General features: G+C 40.6%; 1 protein-coding gene across 8 annotated transcripts in view; it reads right to left on the bottom strand.

The window, feature by feature from the left end:
* Nucleotides 1-13,695, bottom strand: part of SUCLG2 (succinate-CoA ligase GDP-forming subunit beta) — a 271,828-nt gene that overhangs the window by 217,904 nt on the left and 40,229 nt on the right. For 7 of the 8 annotated variants that reach the window (XR_009048872.1, XM_057706918.1, XM_057706925.1 and 4 more), the window contains one exon: nucleotides 1,797-1,938. Coding sequence is in view for 7 of the 8 variants with exons in the window: in XM_057706918.1 (XP_057562901.1) it covers nucleotides 1,797-1,938 (142 nt within the window). In the remaining variant the exon portion in view is untranslated. Of the gene's footprint in view, nucleotides 1-1,796; nucleotides 1,939-6,174; nucleotides 6,312-13,695 lie in introns of all 8 variants that reach the window. The other variant, XM_057706919.1, reaches the window with a different exon arrangement.

Genomic DNA, 13,695 nt, shown 5'->3' with positions numbered 1-13,695 from the left:
CCTAATAGTAACTCCTCTTGTTTCTGCCCTCTGCCCCCTGGGGTGGGGTTTGTCCAGTAGCTTCCTGGTAGGGGGGGTCTGGTGTCTGCTTTCTGGTGTGTGGCTCTGTGTCTTTTCTCTCTGATGAGCAGGGCCATGTCAGGTGCTGCGTTTTAGGGTATCTGTGAGGTTAATATGGCTTTAGGTTGTCTGTGTGCTGATGGGTGGGTTTGTGTTCCTGTCCTGTTTGTAGTTTGGTGTGAGGTGTCCAGCACTGGCAGTTGCAGACAGTCGGACGAAGCTGGTCTTAGACTCTGATACAGGGCTCCGTGAGACTTCTCTGCAGTTAATCTTCCCTGTGTGTGAGGACTCCCTAGTAGTCTAGCATCCTGGATTCAGTGCTCCCTCCCCAGAGCCTTATACTTGACTTCTGATGGAGTAGTCCAGACTTCAGAGGTTGCTTGTCCCAGCAATAAAGGGGTTTAAAAAAGACTGTCCAAGCCCCAGACTAATGGCAGAGTGCTGAGTCAAACAAATACCAGTTATGTCGAGATCTTTGCAGTCCTTTCTGGTGTCCGAGGTTGTCTGCTGGTGTTCAGCTACTTTTCTGTGGGAATTATTGCATCTTTTGATGTATTCCTGATGCATCTGTGGAGAGGGATGCATTCCACGTCCTTCTACTTCCCTGCCATCTTTCTTCTCCCAGAAGACAAAGTACTTTAGTGTGATCAGTTCCTTGCTCAGTGAAAAGTTTCCGGGTTCTCCTTGGATTCTGGAATTCTCAGGACATCAGATCAAGCAACTGAGCGGTCCACCCAGGGGTGAATTCCACACATGGTTTCTTCTCTCTCTGCAATCAGTGTTTTAACATCTGAGTTAATCAGATCATGCAGACTCAGTAACAAACTCCCCAGATTCTTCACAAACAGCTGTGGAAGAGAAAACTTAGGAGGTCCAAGTTCAGTGTTAACACCAACGACTCGCCACTAAAGCATCCGTGTGCTTTCCTCAGGTGGTTTGGTCTTCGGGCACCACCTCTTCTTTTTACGTTTATTAAGGTGACTTAGGAAGTTTAAAAATACTTGTGTGGCTCACATTATATTTCTAATGGACGGTGCTAATCTAGACTGTATGGCACTGGAAGGAATGTTCACCAAAAAACAGCAAACTCTGAGTGCTAATTTCTCAATCAATAACTATGGAAACTGATTAGATTTTTTTTACCTGTACTAGTGTGCAGTCTCCCTTAAAGGCTCTAAATAGCTTTGGGAGATAAACACATTAGCCTTAATTTACAGAAAGAGAAACTGAGGCACAGAAAAGATACTTTCACAAAGTTACAAAGGTGATAAATGAAAGGGCAAAACAATGAACCAAAGTCAGCAGGACTTCAAAATGCACTTTCTCCCCTTTCTCTCCTCCAGTCACTGAGAGAGAACTTTCCCCATGTTCTAAGAGGCTTAATAAAGGATGCCAACTGTCTTGCCTGACTTATCCTGCGATGGGCTTCTCTTTGACACTTTACACCCTTCAACCAATTTTCTCACAGCCACTAAACCACAGATTAGAGAACTAGGTGAAATGGTGACTGAGAAACTTGGAAAAATTACCACGGACTGGCACCCCATATACTGCCATCTCGTGTAAAAGAATAAAGTTTTCTTAATTGGGCATTTTGCCCTTACAACTCAAAGTTCTCCACTGTACCTGTCAATGTTAGCATAAGCGGCAACAAAGAAATTTAACTAGTGGGAAACCACTACCTGTGAACTCACTAATTTGGCCAAGCATATTTCACCTGTTATGAATTAGCTTACTTAGTCTCTTAGCAGCCTCAAGAGCTTCACTGGCAGTGTCTGCTACAAAGAACCTTTGAACTTTCACTCCATTGTCAGACATCAGTTTCTTGCTCTGGTATTCCTGCAGGTTCAGCCATCTTCTTGGGGTTAATTGAACCACCTAGAGAAATTGGGGGAGAGAAATAAGAAGACTTACAATAGCAAGAAAAATAACAGTTAACCTACAGAGCCAGTCTACAGGTACCCTCAAATGGCAATCAGCAACAGATATTTTAGAGGCAAAAGAAAAAAAAATCTATAATGAATTCTTCATGCTTAATTGTTTTTCTAATCAAAAATGTTAAGGACAACTACACACACACCCAAATGAATAAGGTCTATAATTTAGTCAATAGGAATGTACCAAGGTCAATTTCCTGGTCTTGATACTGTACTCAGACTATGTGAGGTGTCAACACTAGGGTCACTGGGTGAAGAGTACACAGGACTGTTGCACTATTTCTGTAGCACCCTGTGAGTCCATAAAGACAACAATAAAAAGTTATTTTAAAAACTGTTCAAGGCTCTGTTATATAGCATATGCCTTCCCCGATCTCCACTCCAAACAAATAAAGCTCATACCATTATTTTAATAACTGTACACACATCATTAATCACTGTAAGGTTTCTCAGGAAATTTGCTTTAACTCTTTGAGGTCAATGGGCCACAGACTAATGCATTTCTTTTCTGTGGTTTTTAATGGACTCTAGGCACAGTCATTATATGTTTAATGAGATTATCTCTTTCACATACCAAAGTTGAATACAGTAGTCTGAAAATGTCACCATTAATTAAACTGCTGGTTCCTAAAAACTGCAATTTGTGTATTAAAGTAACTGTTTAAGAATCATGTGAAAGTGGTTTTCCAATATGCACTAATCAATTAGTTTATATTTGTGCTGAAAGAAAATAATCAAAGGACAGAATGACATGAACAAAAAATTCTTCTCATTCTATCCAATAAGATCAACCACATTCCCTATCAAATCCATAAGCCTTGTTTTTAAAAGAAAAAAAAAGAAAAAAATGAATACACAAGTTTCATTTCTATTCATGAGTTATGATGCAAAGGAACCACTGTCCACAGGAGGTAAGATAACGATGCCATTAATGCACAAACCAACCAAAAAATCAATCACACAACTGGATCACAAGACTGGTGGTGAAAGATCACCTGACACACCTCCTAGCAGCTTCGGTCAAGGGCCTCAGTGGATGTCCGAGCAACATGTCAGCAATGGTCACACAGACAATAAACTGATGTCCACAGGGCTTTACCACATGGAACCATTAGCTTTCAGGACCTTTAACGTGTCCTTAAAATGGCATGTTCTTCTGGTATCTCCAAGCTACAATGCACTCATGAAGCTCTTTTGGACGAGAGGTATTCCAAAGAGGCTACAGAACCTTATAGCAAGACTGGGTTCTACTCAAGGACAGACTGTGTCTTCAACTTCTTTGTGTGTTTATGAAGAATGTTATGGTGCCTGACATAGAGAAAATACTAAAAAATTACCAGTTAGATAGCCAATGAGTAAATCCTGCCTTTTAACTTTTTGTTCCCTGATACAGATCATTTTTCATTTCCAGAAACTTTCTCTAAAAAAAGTAAGTCCTTCAGATCTAAAATAAACATAATTTACACAAACTTGTAAAAAATTTAAATTTCAACATGATCAAGCCTCAAGCTATCTCTTTGTTCCATCCTTATAAATACTGGTCATAATGTTATTAAAACTGAATTGCCTACACTTCTTTAGAAACAGATAATGCAAAGATAAAATAAACTGCCAGACAAGCAGTGCTCACAACATTTACTGTATATAATTTGTTAACTGTATATGATTTGTTAATCTTATTTCTGAACTTTTAAGTCTTAATGAAACTAGTAATTTGAAAAATATAATTCAAAAATGAATGTACTCGTTGACTTCATAGTCTTAATAGCACCTCGTGTAACATGCCAAGAAAAATTCAAATTTAAGGCAGTAAGTAAAAGCCCTCTAAAGAAAGAAAGATTGAACATTAGATATGTGCCATTTTCTGGGACCACTTTTAAAAGTCAAATGGGGAAGGATCAATAGATTAAGTCTTTGTTGACGTACCAATTTAAAGCCATTAAGAGAAGAAGAAAAGAAATACTATTTGAAAAGAACATTTGAGAGAAACTAAAAACAGGCAAAGTGTGTTTCGTGGTCAATTTCTTTTCATCAGAACACTCGCTGTATTAATTTTAGATATGTTAATGCAATCTGCTGCAAACTAATTGCAATTGATCCAGCGACCAGCTTCACAGACATATAATACATATTGACTGTTTCTGCACTGACTCAAAATGAAAAGCTGCTTAGAAATCTGTGGCTCTTAAATTGAAAACCAACACAGTGAGCACAGTTCCGAAGCCACTTCTGATACTCAAGCTATCTCTCCACAAAGTGATCATTTTACAGAATAATTACTTATATTCGTCAATCCTAAACTTGGAAGAGTAGGATCCCTGACTGGCTCTAAAACTTCATTAACTCAACTTCATTAATTAAGAATTTGTGATACTCCAGAGACGAACAAGTTAAGTCTACTTTTGCATTTTCATGGGGAAGAAAAAAAGAAGAGAAATAGTTACTAAGTAGAAGGTTGGTATAAAGTATGCTGGACTTGTAATCAACTGCTGCATAATAATAAGAACAATAATAATTGTTCTACCTATTATTGTTTGAGCACTTCCTATGGCTTAGGCATTATAATAAGTATTCATATTATCTAATGGCCAAAAAATCATGAAAACTCAAGTATTATTATCCTTCTCTGTAACTACTGTTAATGCAAACTAACAAATATTCCTAACCATCCCCCTTCCAGGCACTTTCTTGCCTTAGTTGAAGTTAGGTGAGGCTGTGTAACCAGTTCCAGCTAATAAGTATGAGTACCTATGGTGAATGACACATCAGGCCCAACATTTGATTGTCAACCCTCCTACCCATCCAAGCTCTCTCTCTCATGACCTGTGGTTTGGCAACATTCAAAATGGCAGCTGATCTATGAGCCAGAGGTTAGAGTGAGGACTGAACATTCCCAGGTGAATCACAATGAATGTGCAGTGAAAAATAAATCTTTGTAGACTTTTAGCCATTGAGATTGTGGGGACTATTTGTTACTGTTACGGAAGCTAATCCATCTATAGCACCTAGTCTGTCCTAAGAAAACCATCTTACCAATTAGGAGAACCAGGCTGAAGTTTAGTCACTGGCCCAAGATCACAGGTAACTGTAAAGCAATGTTTCTCTGATCAATGGTACTGATCGACAATAATACTGTTGATGCCCTGTGTTTGTATTCTGGCCCCACATTTCCAGAGGCTTCTTGGTGATAAAGACCGAGACTGGTATAAGCAAGGTCATATTCCTGTCTTCAAAAGGCCAAAAATCTACCAGAAATAGGATTCTCATGAAAAGCCGGCACAGAGCGCACGTAAGGAAAAATGCAGCTGCTCCAAGCTTTGGCGGGGGGGGGGGGAGGGGGAGTGGAGATGTGAGTGGGTGCTGTCCTAAGACTCTAAAATGGGAGAAGCACTTTACTTCAACTCCTAGGTAGAAGGACCTGTTAAAACCCTAGACTAAAATCTTCACTGCAGAAGTCAGGAATCTCCCAGGCACTTTTTTGCCTTAGTTGAAGTTAGGTGAGGCCGTGTAACCAGTTCCAGCTAATAAGGTATGAGTACCTATGGTGAATGACACAACAGGCCCAACATTTGACTGTCAACCTTCCTACCCATCCAAGCTCTCTCTCTCATGACCTGGGGTTTGGAAACATTCAAAATGGCAGCTGATGAATCTATGAACTCTGGAATGTAATGGAAGAGAGTTTAAAGATCATCTGACCCAGTTATTCACCTGCTTACCTTCAAATCACTTCCTGTGCTCTTTGAAACTGGCTCCTGCCTAAATTTAAGACTGTTTGGAGACTGGACAGTGAGAGGAAGACGCCAAGCTTTGGCTTCCTCTTTCCGAGTCAGGCAGCCACTCTAGCAGTGACTGCATCTCCTCTGAAACCCCAGGTCCCTCCCTCCAGCTCCTGCTATCTGCCTCTATGACTCCTGCACCCATCAGCTAGCCTGGACTCTGCCAACATGACCTCCTTCTACTCCTTCCACTCCTCGGGCTGGTAGAAGGTTCCTGCTGTTGCCTCCCCAGCCCTGTTTGGCTTCTAACTGTTCTAACATTTTTTAACGAATTTACTTTCCTGTTAAATCCTATTAAATGACCTATTGCTCCACAGAGCCCAAAGGCACCCCTCTGAGGCATCGCAGTGGAAGGGGAATGGCAGTGACCTATTATAAAGGCGACTTTGGGCACTTACTCTGCAGCAGTTTCCCAAGCAGTCACGTTTCATATACCGGAGTTCCAAGGTATGAAAAGACTACCGGGATCCGACCTCCTCATTTTACAGTCAGAAAACTTGAGGCCTAAAGATGGAAAGTAACATGCCTAGCGATCCTACAGTGAGTCAGAGACAGAATGAGAAATAGATTAATTCCAGTGTTCTTTCCTTCTTTCATAGAGATTTTGGCAAAATGACCATATCAGGAACAGCATCATGTTCTTAAAACAGCTGGAGGGGGATGGGCACCCGGGTTTGGTTCCTTCTGGATTTGTGCACTGACTTTTCCATTGCTCCCTTCCCTTCTGTGTTTCTTTGACAGAGCAAGCATTTCTAAGCTTTGAGGGAAAGGGAAAATACAACTTAAAAGAAAAGCAGCACATAAAGATTTAAGGGCCTATGGGAGCAAGAGAGCAGAGGCAGAAGAAAAAGAATGAAAAATGAGGGAAAGGACAAAGAGAACCAAGAGATAAAAAGACAATGACTAAGCAGGCAAAAATTCACAAGAAAACTCAAAGCACAAAATTAGACAGCTACACAGAAAAAAATGACACGACCAAGAAAGCATCCTTCGCCCCATGGTTTTAAAATTAGAGGTGTAGAGACTACTGAAATAGCACCATGGGAGGAAAAATAAATCAATAAAGGGAGTATGGAGAGAAATGTCACTGAGCTGGGCGCCCCCCAAAGGGAGAATATCTGAGCCACATCTGCCCACCAGCTCACTGCACTCCCTCTGTCTTTCTTCAGCCTCACTTTCCACAGTCCTGCTTTACTCAGGCAGCATAACAGTCTGAGAAAGAGCCAAAAACTCGCTAACAACTAGGAAAATAGAAATTAAAACAAAAAGGATAAGCCATTTTGCCAAAAGAAACAAAGATGCCACTGTATAGGGAAAAAAATAAAGGTTTGATAATGTCATTGGTGAAGGTATTTCTTTCTCATATTCTAACCATGCAAAACAAACACCAGTATGTCCACCTTCAAAAACAATGTGACAGCACTGATGGTAACCCAAACACCCACAACCTCTGAACTGAGAAGTCTACTTCTTAAGTGTTTAAACTAGCAAAACACTCATATGTGTACCCAGGATACATACAAGGCTCTTCTGCGTAGTGTCATACATAAAAATGGGTAAAGTTGGAAGTGATCTAAATGCCCATCAAATAGGAGACTGGCTAATTAAACCACAATATATTTAAGCTATACAAAACACTGAAAACTCCTGTGGCAACACACCAGCACCACCATCCATGTGTTCCCCTCCATTCTCAGTTCCCTTGTACCTAGCATGCCAAAACTTTGCAGCAACCATTTGCAACCCTCCAGTGCCCTTTTCCGGGGGCTGCAAGGAACTAGAAACTACATGTGGAGATAGCGGAGTCAGAGGGTTGAAACAGCATGGATCATCGAGTTATTACATGGAGGACCCTTGCCTTGGAGTCACACATTTGCATGAACAAGAAATAAACATTTGATGTGTTGACCACTGAGATCTCAGAAATAATTTCCTCATTGACTAAGTCCAGCCTGGTAAGTATGGAGGCCTAACAGTGATTATTCTCCAAGACACCTTACTGGAAGAAAACAGCAAGTTTCTTTCAATATATAAAGTAGAAGAACATTTATATTTCAGATACACATGTCCACACACAAAGCAATACTCTGTATCTTTCAAGGATAGACATATGAGTAAGCAAATGTATAGGAAAAGAGCCGGCTGAAGTTCACCAAACTGAATGTCAGTAAATCTGAGGAGGGCAGACCAGGAACACGGTGATCACAGGATGATATAACCTAATCTATCATTTGAAACAAACAGAAAAATTATAGAAAAAAAACTTATTATTTGTGAAATGAAAATCAATCTACTCAAAAACAACATTGAAAGGAAGTCATCAAACCTAGGCTTTAACCCAAATGCATAGCCTCTAGTCTATTAACTTGCCTAGAAAATGAATGGCTTGCACCCTTACTTAAATGCAGCAGGGGTTCTTCAAATGTGGAGTGAAATCAGGGTGGGAGAGAAAAAGCTTGCCTTCTCTGTTACATAGAACCACCGCCTCTAATATAAACTCCTGCTGTTAGATAGGAAGAGGCTCTTTAGCCTCATTTTGAGCTCTCAACAGCATTGACGACAGTGGAATACAAACAAGGAATTAGCTGTAAACTCAGAGGAAAATATATTTCCCTCTCATTACAGACAAGCAAGGCAGATGCTCGGTGGGCTGTGGCAGGCCAAGAGCTGGTATGTGTTTGTTATATTTTAATTTTTGCCAATGTTATTCTGTATGCAAATTAGCACCCATAAATCTACCTTAGTCACGTTACCTAGGAAATACTGGGCTTCAAATAAACATATTGGTGCAAATGAAAAGACAGATATAACTTGATGTGTCTCAATATGAGCACCATAAAGTAAAAGGCCTGCTTGCTTAAAACAGGTTCTGATGAAGAAGCCACTTTACTATTGCCCTGGGAAAGAGATTAAGTGGAATCCTGTTTGTAAGGGGAAAATAATAATAACATCAATAATAACAGCACTTTTCTATTTAGCCCTTAATATGATAATGCCAGCACGTTAACTCCTGCTTCAGGAAACAAACACGCTGAAGAACAGACAAAAGCAGCATCATGATTAGAAAAGCAGCATCATGATTAGAAGCCTAAGCCTATGGAAAGGAAAGAATAAAGCCACACTTAGAAAAAAGAGCAGGAGTGTGAGTACTGAGACTCTGTTATATTTTGTGTTCAGGCTAAAGTGTAGTGCCTTCATGTGGATAACCTTTGAAAATATAGCATCCTTTTTTTCCAGAGCTGGCCACTTGCCATTTATGTTATCCCCATGTTGCACACTGCAAGGCAATTAATTAACCAATTAATAAGCCCCCTGTGCCTGAGTTCCTAAGCTCTAACAGGGGTACAGAGGGAATCTACCCTCTATGGATGAGAGAAGTGGCAGCTGAAATGAGTTTCCTCATTTACAAGGGAGGAAACTAACAGGCCCATCCTCACAGGATGCTGTGAGGACTAAATACAAATCAATTAAAACAGTGCCCAGCATATAATAAGTACCAAAAAAAGGTTAGCTATTATTATTTAATATAGAAATACAAAGCGTGAGAAAAGGGTGACAAAGAGACACCGAGGGATCTCTAAAATAAAAATAGTAGGTGATTATATACATGATAAAAAAGCGCCCTTGGTGTCCTACTGCTCACTTTAAATGCATTTGGGGAAGTATTTTTAAACTCTAATAATGGAATGTTATACTTAATTCACTCAACTATCACAGAAAGAGACCACGCAGTAATTTATAAGAGGAAGAACCACACAAATTTCACATTTGGTAAGCAACTTAAAAAGTGCTATTTGTGCTAAGTAAATTTACTTTCCATCTCATTTGAGCCAAAATGCCCCCATCTCACAGATGAGAAAGTTTGAAGGTGAAAGAGGTTAAAAAATGTGTCTAAGGCCATTCAGCTCGTTAAGTGAGAGTCAAGATTTGAATCCAAGTTTCTCTGTCTAAAATGCCTATGAGTTTTCCATTATTACGACTTTTTTTTTCTTTTCTTTTTTTTTTTTTTTTTTTTTGGTCTTTCTGTATAACTACTACAGACAAAAACTATACTGCCATTCCTGACCTAAAAATATAGTTTTCTATTTAAAAGAAGGGGAAATTAAGCAGCTGACAAATTGGGAACACCAATAAAGATGGTGTGGTACCTGAAAAAAGTGTTGATGGGATGTGTAATTTAATTACAGTAAATGGCTAGAGAGGAAAAGTACTTTAAAGTCACTGATTGTTGGGCTGTACCCCAAAGGCCTACAAGGCCTGTGCTTGCCCAGCTTCAGGACTGAAGAAAGAGCCCAGAGTCAGCAACAGAGACATTAATAGTTTAATGGATGGGGGAGCTTACAAGTCTGAAGCAAGGTCCTAGAGCGACACCGCACCCTGTGCAGCAGATGGTGGGCAGGACAGGGCAGCAGTCTTTGCTCCTGGGCGGGGGTGGGTGGAGATTGCCAGTTACAGGGGAATTAGCATCAGGTGGATTCATTAGTTACCAGGGAAACCAGTAGAGGGGCACACTCCTCACCACCCCTTTGATGAGACCAATCATTAGCTGGAGCCTGGGCAAGTATGTAGGAAGGTCAGTCAAGTGAGTAGGGTGTAGGTGAAGAAGCCACTGGTCAGACAGGGGATGTACAGAGAGCAAGAGAATAGCCATCTTGAGTGGCCTGATCATACACTGATCAAGAGAAATAATACTTGAACTCTTTTTTTTTTTTTTTTTTACAACAAACTAGATGAGGATCAGACTAGGAGCCTGAGGCCATTTGTGCCCCACTTAACAAAGCATCTCTGATTGTACTGCTTGTCTGTCTAAGGCCCCACAGTAAGCGGGGCAGCATCTGTAACAAAAATAAAATAATCTGTCCTACCAGGCAAGAATTGAAAGTTTAGCTTTCAGACTCTCCAGACACTGGATCATAGCCATTGCTTTTTTAGATTCAATTCTTCTTAGAGTACTCTGACAGTCATATTTTAAAACTGCACCAATACTAGCTAACATGTGTAAGTGCCACAAAGCTGCAAAAACTGTACTAGATACTAGAAAAGCATTATGTCAATTAATTCTCACAACCACCCTACAAGGAAAGAAACTGGCAGAAGCCCATTTTACAGATGAGCAAGTTAAGGCTCAGGAAAGCTAAGCAGTTAGGGGCAGAGCCATATTCCAATTCAGGTGTGTGTGCCAGACTCCAGAGTCTACGCTCTTCAGTGAGGCAGAAATCGTGAACCACCTCCCAGCCCACAAAAGTGGATCCTGGACAGTGAAATTAACTGGGGTGGGAGGAGAAGCAGGAGGCTCTGGTTTATGGATTTCGCTGCAGGACAGTACAGAGCTGAACTGAAAATGAGGTTCAGGGGAAAAATGAGAAGCTCTGAATGAGAGAGAGATTCCTAGATGGGTTTCACTAAGTCAAAAGAATTAAGATGCTCAAAGATACTGCCTCGTTCTTTTTATCCTAGGTTCAGCAGAAAAGCAGCGTATTTTTTTTAAGGAGCAAAGAAATGTACAACTCTTTGTAGTAAGGACAAATGCCCAAAGGAGGCTTCACTCCATAACTCCACACTGCTGCACTGCCAGCAGCAAGGAAGAAAGGGAGGGAAAAATACAACCTCGACAAACATTAGCATATTAACACAACAACAGAAACAAATGTATAAAAGGCTCTAAAAATCCTGAGAAGCATCATTTCAAAACGCTTGCCTGTTCCCTGGTGAAGAGTATGCCAGCTCGATTATGCTGTAGAGGAAAATCACCTTAAGTTTACACTGTGAACAGAAGTAGGCAAGATTTATTTATATAGAGAAAGAAAACAAATTAGGTAACATAAACATACACTTGCATTTAACTCCTACCAAGGAAATAGGCAGAGGGGAGGCTCTGAATGAATGAACCTGTACCTTGTTCATTCATTCAACAATTTTCCACTGGGCTTTATAATGTGGCAGCCGCTACACTTGGCGTCCAAGATCAACAGCACAGGCAAGTTTTTTGCCATCACAGAGTTTGTGTCCTAAGAAGGGAGGCAAGGAAGAGAAACAAGAGCACATAAATGAAGAGTGTAATCACAGACAGTGGGAAGTCTATGAAGGAAATAAAACAGACATGATGAACAATGGAGGCCAAGTGCAAACTGTGTGGTCACCTCTGAGGAAACGACATCCGCGCAGAGATCTGAGGACAGAAAAGAGGGAGACACGTGAAGTAACTGTGAGAAGCCAAGCAACGTGTTCCAAGGCAGAAAAGGCTCAGTATGACCAGAACAAGGGGGAGTCCTGGAAGGGATGAGGGTGGAAAGGTGAGCAGGGACCAGACCATGCAGGTGCTTGTAAGCTACAGTATGGAGTTCAGAGTTTTTTCACTCACAGGGGGGTGAGAAAATCAAATTCACATTTTAGAAAAGTCACTCTGTCTTCTGTTTACAGAATGAAACCAATTACAAGACAGCAATATTAAACCAGACAAGAGCTCACAATCTTTTTCTGGAAATAGCCAAATAGTAAATATTTTAGGCTTTGAGGCTAGACAGTCTCTGTTGCAACTATTTAACTCTGCCTTTGTAGTGCAAGCACGCCTAGATAATACATAAAAGAATGGACAGGGCTGTGTTCCAATAAATCTTTATTTACAAAAACAGGATGTGGCTAAGCAAGCCACAGTTCGCAGACTCCTCAACTAGATCACAGAGAAGGTGGCAGAGGGGGAAACAGAAGAATGGAGGGCTTCTGGGCAGACTCTGATGATGAAGCAAAGCCTACTCATGGATTAGATGTGGGGTATGAAGTAAAAAGAAATGTAGTATTAGACACACATGCACACAACACACACACACACTTTACAAGGTTAGTTCATTAAGCCTGTTGAGTTTTATGTACCTGCTGGTCACAAAAAGCATTTCTTTAGAAACAATCTTAACCTTGGATTTTTTTGCCCAAACTGGCCTTTGCATTACACTTAATTATTGATACTTCTGTACATCATTCCACAACATCAGAGCTGCTGGGTCTTTGATCTTATAACCTTCTTCCATTATTTAATATTGATCCCAGTGGGCAACAGGCAAACTGTCCTGCTACCACACTCTCCTGCTACAGTGGCCCATCTGCAGCTTCTCTCCAAGGAGAAAACACAAGCCCTCTCTTGATTAAAGAGACAGCAAGCAGGAATGGTAAAAAAGAAGAAATGAAATCTAAGGGTTAATAAAATGTTGCGTACCCAATGGAATTCTGTAAAATGGTTCAAATGAATAAACCAACTCTTGAAATAGATCGATGCAGACATATTTCCAAAGCAAAACTGAGAGGGAAAAGCAAGCAAGTGACAGACAAGAGGGACACATAACAGTATGCATACTTAAACAGGAAAAAATAATAATACTAAACAATCTTATGGAGATAAATAAAGGGGTTCAGAGTATGCCACCCCAAAATGTGCCATTTAGGTATAAGAATTATTTTGAGCTGAAGATAAACAAAAAGAAGCAGACACACAAAAAAAGGTGGTCTCTGCTCTTGACTACCCTTCCCTCCTGTCCCTGACACACACACACACACACAGGAAGGACAGATGATTCTTAATCATGGGAGACAAATCTAGACTCAGCACAGAGACAACACCAGAGGGAGCAACACAACGAACCTACTAACTAGCCCTCTCCTCCCATCAGGGTCCCCGTCTATTTACCTTCCCATAATTTGCTCCCCCTGGAATCTCAAGTCCTTTTCCTTTGTCCTGTCACTCCCCTACAAATTTATTGTTCTGTTAAGACGCTACAAAAGCCCAAGTTCTGACCACCCCTTTAAGTTACTCATCACTGAGTGCTCCCATGTGTGTGCACAATACACCTGTTAATAAACTTCTGTTTGTTTTTCTCATTTTTTCCCAGCCTAACTTACAGGACAATGAACTAAGACGATAGGTAGAG

The sequence above is a fragment of the Hippopotamus amphibius genome, chromosome 13 (genome assembly GCF_030028045.1).
Source record: "Hippopotamus amphibius kiboko isolate mHipAmp2 chromosome 13, mHipAmp2.hap2, whole genome shotgun sequence".
NCBI classification, from domain to species: domain Eukaryota; kingdom Metazoa; phylum Chordata; class Mammalia; order Artiodactyla; family Hippopotamidae; genus Hippopotamus; species Hippopotamus amphibius.
Note: the sequence above shows the minus strand (reverse complement) of the source record. Positions and strands in the feature narration are given on the sequence as shown.